Source organism: Lampris incognitus, chromosome 1 (assembly GCF_029633865.1).
Source record: "Lampris incognitus isolate fLamInc1 chromosome 1, fLamInc1.hap2, whole genome shotgun sequence".
Lineage (NCBI taxonomy): Eukaryota > Metazoa > Chordata > Actinopteri > Lampriformes > Lampridae > Lampris > Lampris incognitus.
Genome location: NC_079211.1, coordinates 143,824,279 through 143,837,193, shown reverse-complemented (window position 1 = coordinate 143,837,193; position 12,915 = coordinate 143,824,279). Strand labels below are relative to the sequence as shown.

The following is a 12,915-nucleotide window of genomic DNA, read 5'->3' as shown; positions in this document are numbered from 1 at the left end:
CGGCAGCCTGACAGCAATTTATTTGAATGTTTTGTCACAGTGGTGTTGCTGCATTTTGTGTGGGCTGCTCACTGGAATGGCAACACCTCGCAGCGTCTTGACACTTGTGCACCAGGAGAACGCACACACGTGCACACGCGCGCGCGCGCGCACACACACACACACACACACACAGGCGTAGCTGCATAATGCTCGTACATAGGCAAATAAAACCCGTGTGGCAGAAACAGAATTTCTGCACAGCACTTGAACATGCTCATTAATATTCAAAAGCCCATAAAACAGGTGAGACCGTATCATTAGCACTACACATCTAGCAGAAATAAACGTGAAAATAAAAACACGCGTGACGCCACATCGGCGTGCAAACACTCAAAGCTGCCTGTACTAAGGTGTGTCAACAAATGTACTTTTGAAGGACAAAAGAAAATAAAAAAAAATAAAAAAAAATAACACGTGCCGGTAAATACCGGTGACATCCTGCAACGTTTGCAATGTTAAATAAAAACCCCTAATACGATCCTGGGATTGTTAGGATGACATGGAATATTGAGTAAGTTAATGAAATCCTCTCAAAGACAGGAACTCTATTTTTACACCATGATAATTAAAGTACGGCACAGTTATAATTTACAGCCCTCGCTTAATTGCATAGGAAAAGTAAAATGGGAAAGGTCTATGAAAGGAGATTAACTGTGTGTGTGTGTGTGTGTGTGTGTGTGTGTGTACATGTATTCATGTCTATATATGTGTGTGTGTGTGTGTGTGTGCATGTATGCATGTCTATATGTGTATGTGTGTGTGCATGTACGTGTGTGTGCATGCTTGCATGTGTATGTGTGTGCATGTATGTGTGTGCATGCTTGCATGTGTATGTGTGTGTGCATGTACGTATGTGTGCATGCTTGCATGTGTATGTGTGTGCATGTACGTGTGTCTGTGTATGTGTGTGCATGTATGTGTGTGTGCATACTTGCATGTGTATGTGCACGTATGCTTGCATGTGTGTGCATGTGTATGTGTGTAAATATGTGCATGTGCATGTGCATACATGCATGCACACGTGAATGCATGCTTGCATGTGTGTGTGTGTGTGTGTGTGTGTGTGAGTTGAGTGCATGTGCACGTGTGCATTTATTCACTTGAAAGAGAAGGAAGAGGGGATTCCTCCGCATCTAAACAACGGGGTTGTTTCATTTAGCATCAAGGAATCTGTGAAAGATGAGGTAATGCCCTGTTTTTCTGCTGCTGGGGCCTCTGACAAATCGGGTGCAATCCAAAATCTCCATAAATCACTATTAAAGACAAGTATATCATCACCAACACATATATCTTCCCCAGCCTGACCTGCAGACTAATGAGAAAAGGCCCAGACTATCTTGTCTGATTAATTAATTCAAAATGTCGGCTGTTATTCAAATGTGAGGCTGGTGTTATTTGAATAACACTTGACAGCAACGCCTGAAGAAATAATTTCTGCTTTGCGAGGCTGCGGCGGCATTACTGATGATGGCTCGTGGAAACGTTAGAAGCCGAGGAGGAGTGTTTTCCTCCCTCCTCTCTCCGCCGGTCCTCTGGATCTCCCCCCTCAGTCACGATAGCTCCGAGAAGTATTTCGTTACTCCGGCCCCGCTTCGCAATTACAGCTCTTCCCAGCTTCTTTTTTTCTTTTCTTTTTTTTCCCTTTTCCTCCCACTGTCTGTCCTTCCTCTGTTTGTGTTCCCTCCCACGGCCAGTCCACATCTACAGGGCAGCGCTTTGGCTCGGCGAAAGACATGCTGGCAAAGAGGAAGGTCACGGTTTTTACAACCGCAGCTCCCCAACGCTGACAGCCACCGCTGCCAGACTGACACACTTTGTTTGGCTTTCCCACGTTCATGGAGCTCCACGCCACTTCTTCTTCTTCTTCTTTTTTTTTTCCATCACGCACCGCGCCACACACGCGCGCGCGCGCGCGCGCACAAGCGCCTCACCAGCCACATTAGCCGGCGCCGCTTTGGCAGGCAGCAAAATAAGAATTGTGTGTTTGATCACAAAAAAAAAAACAAAAAAACACCCAGAGTAAAATATACTTCTCCGTCGTGCGGCGTTTGTTCGTTCTTCTATTTCAAATTAAGGAGCCTTGGGGGAGACGTACACCCCCCTCTACCTCTCCCCTCATCAAGCACGGATTCTAATCAGGGCCGGGGAGATATAAGACGCTCCGTCATTAAATAAATTAACTCTGCCACTCCGTGCTCTCCTCCAACCCCCTCGAGGAAGCCCCGCGTGCTCGGAATACTCACGGGCGGTAACGGCCATCGCGAGCCTCACCTTCACGCGCCGCACAACCGGGCCTGCAGACCCACAGGCTTTTTTACACACACACACACACTACACACATGTACGCACACACGTTAGGAACTATTCTTCATTATTTAGAGAAGGAGTGACACCACGCCCCCCGCCCGCGCCCACCGCCGTTGTTTGCATTGGCGTGGAGAGCGCTCTCACTTTACATAATTGTATTAAAAGACCGAAACAACCCCTCCGGACACTCGCCGCCGACGGCACCGATACGTCTGACAACTTGGCACACGCGCCTCGAGAGCGGTGCCGGTTCGCAAGGCCTGACGCCGCGGTCAGGCGGCGCGGAAGGAGGCGAGGTCGCGGGACGCGGGCGCGGGCGTGCTGCCATTCGTCACGAGGGAGGCGAGTACGGTGGCGAGCGGTAAGAGGTTCCCGTGTCGGCTCGGGATCACCGACGCACACCATCGAAGCTGTTACACGGTCCGCGTGTAACACCTGCCGTTCCCGCCAAACACAAGTGGATCAATGGGAGCGCGGGAAGGCGGCTCGCCGTGTCGAACTCGCGGTCTTTGCACTTGCGCGATTTTCCCGGAGTGCTGGCGAGGTAAAAGACACGTGCTCGATTCCATATCCATCATTTTGACGGAGCACGTGCTTATTTGCCACGCCGGCGTGGGGGGAAATACAAGCGTGTCAGCAGTATGTCCACTGTCAAAACTCGCTATCGGAATTTTCGCCGCGCCACGAGCGGACGAATGTCCCCCGGGAAAAACCCCTGACGGGGCAGCTGGAACGGGTTTTGCCGCGCGCTTTAATTCGTCATCGCTCACGTGGGGAAGTACCTGGGAAGTGGGGAAAACAAATTAGAGGAAGTAAGAAATGAACAGAAGGGGTCTGGGGGATCTCTGTGTAGCCAGACAAAATTAAATATTCATGCGTCGTCTTCTTCTCGGGACACAACCGACGCAGATCATTATCGAGGCCCCGCCATTTTGCCCGCGCGCGCTTTCTCCCGGAGCCGCGTTGTTTATGAGCTCGGCCGGAAGCGGCGGCCCTGTCAGGAGGCCGGCCCTAACCCCCGCCATTAAAACCGCCGACGCTCCCTGATTTACTTAAAACCAACCATGTTGTAAAACGTCTCTCTCGAGTGTCCCGAGGAACATTTGGTGGCAATTCCCGCCGTGATACTCGGGGACGCTTCCGTAATTAACAGTATGCCGGACCGGTCCCCGAGTGTCTCTGGGATGATGCATCCCTCCGCAGACTTCAGCCACACGCCAAGGCACTCGATGCCCGTTCGCAATTACGGCGACTCGTTCCAAAATTCATTAAAAATGCTCGATCCCTTCCTGCTTCCCCTTCAGGAACCAAAAAAAAAAAAAGGACAAGAAAAATAGCGGTAATGTACTCTGGATGACCTCGTGTTTCTACGGAGGAGAGGAGGGGGGGGGCCTCTCTCTTTTTTTTGTTTTTTTGGCTTTTCAGTTGCCCATCAAAGAGGAGCAAAAAAGGAGAGACAGCATTCTCCCGCTCCCCGTCATTAATCACAGCTTTCTGGGAGCGAGCACATATTAATTTCTGTCATCCCAAACATCATTTGGTATTGTTATGCCGCGACTTAGTCCTCATTCACCGGCAGACGCTGGCCCGCTCTTCCTGGTTGAGGAAAGACAGGGCCTGCGTGGCTGTGTTTCAGAGCAAGAGGCCTTTATCCCCGGGGCTCTGACACCAATTAAGCCATTTCACCGAGAGACCAAAAACAGGGCCCCGGCGCTGCACTGAAACATGAGCCAGCACCTAGCTGCTGGCCCCTCGCCATCTTTCCATTACTTCAGACACAGAAATGAACTTCAAGGACTCGACAAAATGAAACGACGATATATTCAGTAGATGGGCATAAAATTCTGACTACTGACAAAATCATGAGGGGGAGGGGGGGGATTAGTCTGGGCTTTGTTCTCAACGTGCCAGTAGTGAAGCCACACAGGTCAATACAGTTTCTTCATCTGCAAAACCAGCCAACGTTTAATCTCATTAAACTCAGACACACGGATATACAGCCCTGTGTGTGTGTGTGTGTGTGTGTGTGTGTATATATATATATATATATAGGTATATATAGGTATTTAAATATATATGCACACGCACACACACACACATGGCTATATATACTATATACTCTTAAATTTGTCTGAATTTTTATATATATATATAGATATGTGCTGTAATTGTACACACACACAAATGCACACACGTATATACTGTGTACTCTGCAATTTGTCTAAATTTATATATGAATATATGTGCACACACACACATGGCTATATATACTGTATACTCTTCAATTTGTCTGAATTTATATATATATAGATATGTACTGTAATTGTACCCACACACACGTCTATATATACTGTATACGCTGCAATTTGTCTGAATTTATATATATATATGTGTGTGTGTGTGCGCACGTGCACATGCACGCGCACACACACACACATCTATATATACTTTAAACTCGGCAATTTGTCTGAATTTATATATATGTACTGTAATTGTACACACACACACACACACACACACACACACACACACACACACACACACAGAGTTGCCTCTTGGCAGGCCACAGAGTGGAGCTCGTCTTAAATTCAAAGCAGAATAATGCAGGGTTTGTTATGAATTAAATATTAGAAATCTTAACACAGCAGCCAATAAGAATTATTTGCCTTATTAAAGCAGCAGAAGACGCTGATTAAATTTTCATTGCATTGCAGTCTTTTTCCCATTTCTGCCTTCGATACATCATTCTAATGTATGAAACATGTGGAGCAATGGCATATGGAACAATGGAAAGGGAGGGGGGCTTGGGGGGGGCTTAATTTCAGGCATGCAAATTAGGAGAAGACAGCAATGATCTCCCTCTTCTCTTTTCTTTTTTTTTTTGGAAATAATGTTTCAGAAAGGAAAGAGAGGTGGTCACAACACACTCTCCTGCTCCCGTCAACCGACGAAGATAGCCCGCCGCGGGCTCTCGCCGGCGTCCCGAAACTACGACTTGGGAAAAAAGTGTCATCCTCAAACACGAGCACCTTTCTGTCTCTTTACGTACAAATCATATCACCTGTAGGATTTCTGCACACCCCCCGCCACGCACTGTAGCATCCTCTGTAACGCTAATTAACTAGCTGCCCCTAATAAGCTAATTAATAATCAATATATTCGTCAAATACTGTGCAGCAAGATGAGAAAAAGCCAAAATAATGAGGAAAAAAAAAAAAAGAAGTTGCCACAACAGCATGATTTTTTAATTGCGCCCACAAACGACAGGTCGGTGGGTCTCGTGCATGTGACGTGTGGAGTAGATGAACGTCGCGGTGTCCGTCGTCCCTTGAGGAGCGTGTTCCCTGAAACACTGCGGCTAATGAAATGGGCTCTATAAATAGCAGTATCATTACCGAGAGAGAGGACCCGCTCCGCACGAGTCTTTCTGTCGAAACCTTTCTCGACTGGCGGCTGCTCGACGGCGCCATGGCCCGGCCAGCACGGCAAGCGTTACAGACACACAAACGGCACCGAGCAACCCACCGGCGCGGCTCGCTTTAAAACAAATAAATAAATAAATAAATAAACTGATGGGTATTTTTTTTGCATTTGCATGTCAGGGGGGCTACAAATCCTGAGTGGCACGCCGCCGCGGTTTGCACGCCACTGTGTGAAGGCACACAATAGCCGAGTATAGCCAAACGTACATGTTTGTGTTTGCTTAGGACAAGTTTAAAAAGTGCAGTTAGTACGAGTGTTTGTATTCTGATGCCTGCAGGGTGGTTCATATAACAAGTGACGGGCATGGCTTTTTCACTCTCTTTTTTTTTTTAAACACATGCAACGGTCATAATTTCATTTTAACAAATGAAACCTCCATATGTGAGCACAGCCCCATCGACGCATTAGAGAAAATGACTTGCTAACTCGTGCCAGGGGTCCTCGCCACGAGTGACCTGGTTCACGCTTCTACATGCATGCACAATTACTTGAAATAAGCAGGAGGGTGCGGTCTATTTCGGCACGGGGTTGTCATTTCGACAGCTTTCTTGTTACGTGGTTATGATCAGATTTTTTTTTTCTTTAACGCTCTGTGACAGCAAGGCCACAAGAAGGTACCGGGGGAGGAGGCACACGAAAAGGAAGGGGCCGAGCTCAGCCTTCAACGGCCACCCTCCTGCAGCCGTGAACCCATTTCAATCAATCCTTCCTTTTTGCATCCCAAGCAGCTTCTGCGGCAGGCTGCCGCCGCTGCCTGCAGATAACTATTCCACCACCTCTGTCATGCCTAATTAACAACTCAGACGTACAATTTAGAAATTTCGCAATTAACCTACTAAAATATTGTTGGAGGATGCTAATTGTTATGCCAGTTGCCATAAAGGCTCATTTGCATAACGTATGTGCAAAAAACAATTATGAGCTGTTGATCGCGCGGGAGCCCCGCGGAAAACGCTGCGAGCGGCGGAGGGGGAGCGAGGGAGACGTGTGCAAGATGGGTGCTCGTGTGTGTGCAGATGGAGGGACATCAGCACCGCTGAATCATCGTGCAAAAGCCAGATTTGGATGTGCACAGTTCGGGGAGTTGAACAGATATCTGAGAAAAAAAAAAAAACCCAATGCATAAGCATATGTATGCAAAAAAAAAAAAAAAAAAAAAACACAAAATATTTTGTTTTCTCTGCCATCTTCAACAAATCTGTACCCCCCCCCCTTTTTGTCTTGCTCTCATTCTTTTTCGTCTATGAGGGACGAGAAGGTATTTCGGAGCTACTTAGATAATAGCCGTATCCTCCCAACCCCTTGCATGCTGGTGAGGAGGAAGCACCAGTGGCAATGCCATTGAGCCAGTCAGGAGCCCAGCTGAGCGCGAGCCATTCTGCACAGCACTATCTGGTCGCCACAGCCGCATCACTGGGCCACTCGCAGACAAAAAAGCAGCCCGAGTCAATTGTCTTTCCTGCTGAATGGCTTTCTGTTCTCGCTCTCTCACACATTCGCTGGGGCAGATACACGCTAATGAAAACACAGGGCAGAGGAGAAAAATCATTATAAAAATAATAAAGGAAACTGTCGCGTAACAAATCTGGTGGTTTGACTCCCGGATGTGGCTTATCTGTTGCAGCAACATTAATAATTGTTATTATCATCATAATTATAATAGAAATAACAATTATAAAAAAAAATATGCCAATTTCGACTCGAGTGCCCACACTGGAAGTGTTGGAATTAACGCTCCCTGCAGGTTGCAGAAATGCCCCCCCCCCCCCCTGAGTCTGAACTGTATCTACTTCAGGTAGTGGTTTTCCTCAGTCTAGCGTGTGGTTGATTCTGGACATCGGGGCAAGTATTTAGCTTTAGTTAGCTTCCTGATCAACACGACAGATAGCGCGTCCAAAATGATAACCTCACATTCAAACTGAAAAAAACAAAAACCCACAAACGACAACATATTCGGCGGTCGTAAAAACGCAGGCCAATCAACGGCGGCGTGTGGCAAAACGCGGGCGTGATCCCCGAGACTGCGAGTGTAGTCTTTTCACCTAATCCACTGCTTCAGACACTGGATCTGAGCATTTATCAGCCCCAATCCGCGGCGCTCCCCTACCTCTCCAGACCTCCCGTTTTCTGAACCTGGCGAGTCAAAGGTCAGGAAAACAACAAGTCAATACGTGGCCAAGAGGAGCGCCGCGCAGCTGAGAGAGCTGTGGAGAGGGGCTAAGCCTCTCTGTGGCACACCGTGATTTAGCCTGTAATAGTTTTCTGTAATCTCTTTCTATTGATTAAACCTCACATCAAAGAGGAGTCTTGCCGCAGAACCTCTCTTTTCCTGGTCAGAAATACCATATGGAGGTAATCTTTCACCTTTGTTATTCTTGCCACTCCCGCTGCTGCTGCGAGGCTCTCTCCCAGCCTGAGAGCAGGCGAAGGGGGAGTAGCCAGAAGTATAAAACAAACCCTGCACACAGACGTCACTGCAAAACTCATCTGAAAGCAGCCCTTTTCCACTCAATGTATTCATTGTCCTCCCGTCAAAACTTGGGGGGGTGGGGGTGGGGGTGGGGTGGGGTGGGGTGGGGGCCTTGAAGGTTGACCCATACACACAGTATGTATGTTCTGTGGGTATCTATACTATCTACGCCGGCTCTGTCGTGCTGGAGTGGCGGGAGAAATATTAAGAAAAGGATACCGTGGTTGCTTCTATTTGCGATTTACTAAAAAAAGGAAACAAAAACGAACCGAACCGCACGGGGAAAAACCCGTTACAGCCTACAGGACAAAGAGCACCGCTTGCCTGCAGAATCTCCCATTCAGCTTATCTAAATGCAAAACCAAGACAATCTGGGGGTGGGGTGAGGGGTTGGGGGGGGGGGGATGCAAAAAAACACTCCCGCTAAAAACACTCAATTTACTGACAGGCAAATGACTTCATGCTGCCACTTAATCTCATTTCTTGCATAATGCTCTCTAATTAGCATATCAAAGTGAATTAATACTTCTAGGGCATTAGCACTGCAGAAATATTCTCTGGCTCCACAATTAGAGTTGGAAAGTGTGCTTAAAACTTGGGAGACGCTGTGGAAAGTCTTCAAAACATCTCCCTATTGCTAGAAGTCGAATACATCCGCCGTCTACTTCTGAAGATCAAGGGGTGTTCAAATTAATACGATATAGTATGTGCATGCATACGTATGTGGTTGGAATGGATTTGCTTCACATGTGCTTTGCAGTTTGGATGCTAGTTCAACGTTTGGATGTGCTAGCTGTTGCTTTGATCGGAGAACCAACTAAGCTAAATGCCCAGTTCGTATATGTATTAGTATGTATGTATATTTTCCAACTCAAAACAACTCTGCCCCCTTGCCGCTGGTCTCACCAGTGACCAGCACCCAAGGACGTGGCATGGACATGAAATACTGCCGACATACAAAGAAACGCATCATGTTGTTACACTCAGCAAGATTTCCCACCTAACTTAAATGCAGCAATCATCCCTCGGTGCATCAGACAATGTGTTTTTTTTCTTGCGGCCGTGATTCATGCGTGCAGGAATTGCATCTCTGATCATTTAACGGCTCCCCAATTCATTCAGTCATTTTAGCGAAATGACTGATGCCACGGCTAAAAAAGCAACTAACCTCTATGTGATTGGACTTGACATGAAAGGGCCGAGGAATCCCTCTTATGATGCTACAGTGGGCCAGTGAATGGCTCACTGTGTGCTTGAAAAACACAGCCGGTCAGCAAGGCCACCAGACCAGCTGAGCTCTGTCAATGGCTAAGAGGGGGAGGCTGTGACTCTAAACCACAGGTTAACCACACACATACAAGCTCTTTCTCACTCTCCCACGCGTTCTCTTCTGCCCCCCCCCCTCGCTCTCTCGCTCTCTCTCTCTCACACACACACACACATGCACACACACACACACACGCACAATTATTTTAAGACCGGCTCCGTATGCTTTCACTTAGTTTTTAATCCTGTATCCTACAATTTTATACATGCAAACTTGACCGAGTGGGCGCCGCTATTCTTGCAAAAGTTGACCTTTCCACGTAGCAAATCCATTCCAGCCGGAGCCGTCGGATGTGATTCAACCAAAATGAACTGGCAAACAATTCAATTTCAATGATTCGCAAATAGACTCTGTTTCTCATCCGGTTTGCTTCTGAACAGCTCTTAGAGGGGACCAAAGGTAAGAAAAAGAAGTAAAAGCTAATTCAGTGTTTGTTCCATTACTTCTGGGTCTCTACAGGAGGACACTGAAGATGAGAGAGGCTTAAAGACCAGAGCCGGAGAGAGTGCATGCAGATATAACACACGGTATAGATTGTGCGATTTTCTTCCCCTGCCCCACTCTTTTTCTTTTTTGATCTACCGTGTCCTCTCAACTCGACACACACAAGCACTGCAAGTGGACCAAAAGCAGCTGAGCAGGCCTGTGATCCGCCCCTGCGGACAACACCTGTGATGGGGAAGTTCATAAAGTTTTACGATCTCCCCCACAAGCCAATTTCCTCATGGACCACACAAAGGTCACAAATCTGGCAAAGCATCACGTTTGCAAAATTTAAATGGGGGGGGGGGGGGAACCCAACAACTTTTAGCAGAAATTATGCACATCGGTTTACAAACAAATTCTTAAATCCCAATGCTGTTGTTGATGCATGAATTCAATTAATCAGAAGTGCCGGTTTGTAAATATAAAATCTAAGTAGAGACACGAGAAGAAATGTTCAAAAGTCTGGACTATTATCTAAACGGCAAAAACAATTAAATCTATATTAGGTACGATGTAATGTGTTTAAGACCATTAAGAGTGCACTGAGTAAAATTAGCATAGGCTAAAAACTGCAATGTTTTTCTTTTTCTTTTAGGTGAGTCCATGTAACCGGAAGTGTTAAAATCATCCTGGTAACAATCGAGACTAACATCTAATGCCTGCTGCAGGATTTGTGTGCACACACTTCCAAAGTTTTACCGATATTTCCGAAATCCACATCGATCATATATATATATATATATATATATATATATATATATATATATATATATATATATATATACACACACAGACATGACTATGTATGTAAGCCATGTGTTTGAGATAAGGACAGCCATGTGATGTAAACATATATTAACATATATCACAAAGGCGTTTTCCTCAAACACGCAGTAAACGGCCGTCATGGTGTCTGGTACTGATGATGCCACCCTGCACCGATGACTGGATGCGAGCAGGTTTGGACGCAACTGTATGCTTCGGGTTTTTCCTTGCAAACCACAGCAGGCTATCATATGTCGAGACCCTTGTAACAGTTGGCGTGAGTGATAAATGATCAATTCCGTGTGATCTCGTCTATGGGAGGCATTTGATGCAAGATGAGGGGAGATATATATATATATATATATATATATATATATATATATATATATATATATATATCTACCTTCATCTTGCATATATAGCACACTTTCTGCTGTTACACAGACACAGCTGCAAGGATACTGACCCAAAAAAAAAGAAATACAGATAAAGATAAAAATCAGAGGCATGACTTGAGCAATTATAGCACCTCTCTCATCCTACAGAACAAAGACTCACGATAGTTGAGGGGGGGGGGGATGAGTGAGTGATTGATTGATTGATTTTTTTTTTTGCGTTGCCCCATAACCTGGACTGAGTCATCCATTAGCCTATCAGATCACTATAGGAGGTAAAGATGGCGGTGTGCTATTGTTTTGAGGACCCCCCCCCAATTCAACTGTCCTCGCATTTTAATAACAAGCAAAAAAAATAAAAAATAAAAATCTTACCTGTCTTTTCTTTGATTTCGCAGAGGACGCTGAAGAGTGCTGGTTTCATTCGGTGACAGTTCAGCCCATGTTTCCTGTTCATGCACGAGAAAAGAATAAATATTCAAATATAGCATTGATAAATCCACATCTGGACAGGCTGCCTTTTTGATGCAATTTGCGGTAAAATGGATATACCGGCCAGGGAAATGCTCGGTGTCATGAAGACCAACGTGAGCCATCATGATGTCTCCTGCTTTGACGTGTGCAACGCAGTTTACTGGTTGCAAAAAAAGTAAGACGATATTTTGATATAGCGTTTACTATAGACCCACTACCGCCTTCAAGTGTGATTTATATTCGACCGGTATACGTTACCGATTTTGTGCACTGATCTGTCACCAAATGACCAATTAATGAACTTTCCCTCTATGTGATGTGATATTGCAATACGTGCATAACACAGCGGGTCAATTAGCCATTTGACTGCCACGTGATTTACAGCAGACTACCCCATCAATATCACAGCACTGTCACATCTGTGCAACACGCTGAAACTTTTTTTCCTTTTTTGACACACAACCTATTCAGACTTCAAAGTTTGAGTGCAGCACTCAGCCAATTATCTCAAGAGAAAAACTTTGGGATGCATCCATATAGGTGGGCGAGTGACTAAATGCACCTCTCTGTGAGACACTATGGCGCACACTGGTTATTCATGGCCACGTTGGGGGGGGAAGCGGGCCGCGTCTCACTACAGCGAATGACGGGTTGGGGATTTGGTGGGTTAAGTTATGAAACAGTAAATAAACCAACTTTGCTTGCGCCTCATCCAGACTCTGATCAGTAATAGTCATGATTTGATGGAGAATGTCACCGATGTCTTGCTTCCTCCCGTCCCCGTCCGTGCCGTCGTGTCCGTGGGGAGGCGGCAGTGCCATGCCTCCCTGCACCGAGTGGCCGGCCAGACTAACCCCGCCGATGGACTGCATGATCCGGGCTTGCTCGTCCATGGTAGCCGTAACAGAGTCTGTGCACTGAGCCACGCAAATTGAAAAACTCATATACAAAATGGGTCACAACATGTGCTGCGGACAGAAAAAGGAAGGAAGAAAAAAGAGAGGGAAGGGGGGGTTTGCATGTAATTCTTGGGCGCTACTGTAATTCTTGGGCGATATAACGGAGCATGCGTCTCATCAGAAGTGGGGAGCGAGACGCCGCCGGTGATGGACGGTCGGGGGGGAAAAAAGGTCTCGTGTCCCCCCAACTTCTCGTTATCCTCCCTT

General features: G+C 46.3%; 1 protein-coding gene across 3 annotated transcripts in view; it reads right to left on the bottom strand.

The window, feature by feature from the left end:
* The window catches only part of pbx3b (pre-B-cell leukemia homeobox 3b), a 74,062-nt gene extending 61,347 nt beyond the window's left edge, over nucleotides 1-12,715 (bottom strand). For all 3 annotated transcript variants that reach the window (XM_056281805.1, XM_056281815.1, XM_056281823.1), the window contains exons 1-2: nucleotides 12,446-12,715; nucleotides 11,651-11,724 (exon numbers count right to left, since the gene is read on the bottom strand). In XM_056281805.1, the coding sequence (XP_056137780.1) occupies nucleotides 11,651-11,724; nucleotides 12,446-12,693 (322 nt within the window). In that variant the 5' untranslated portion in view covers nucleotides 12,694-12,715. The remainder of the gene's footprint in view (nucleotides 1-11,650; nucleotides 11,725-12,445) is intronic.
* Nucleotides 12,716-12,915: the final 200 nt, after the last annotated feature.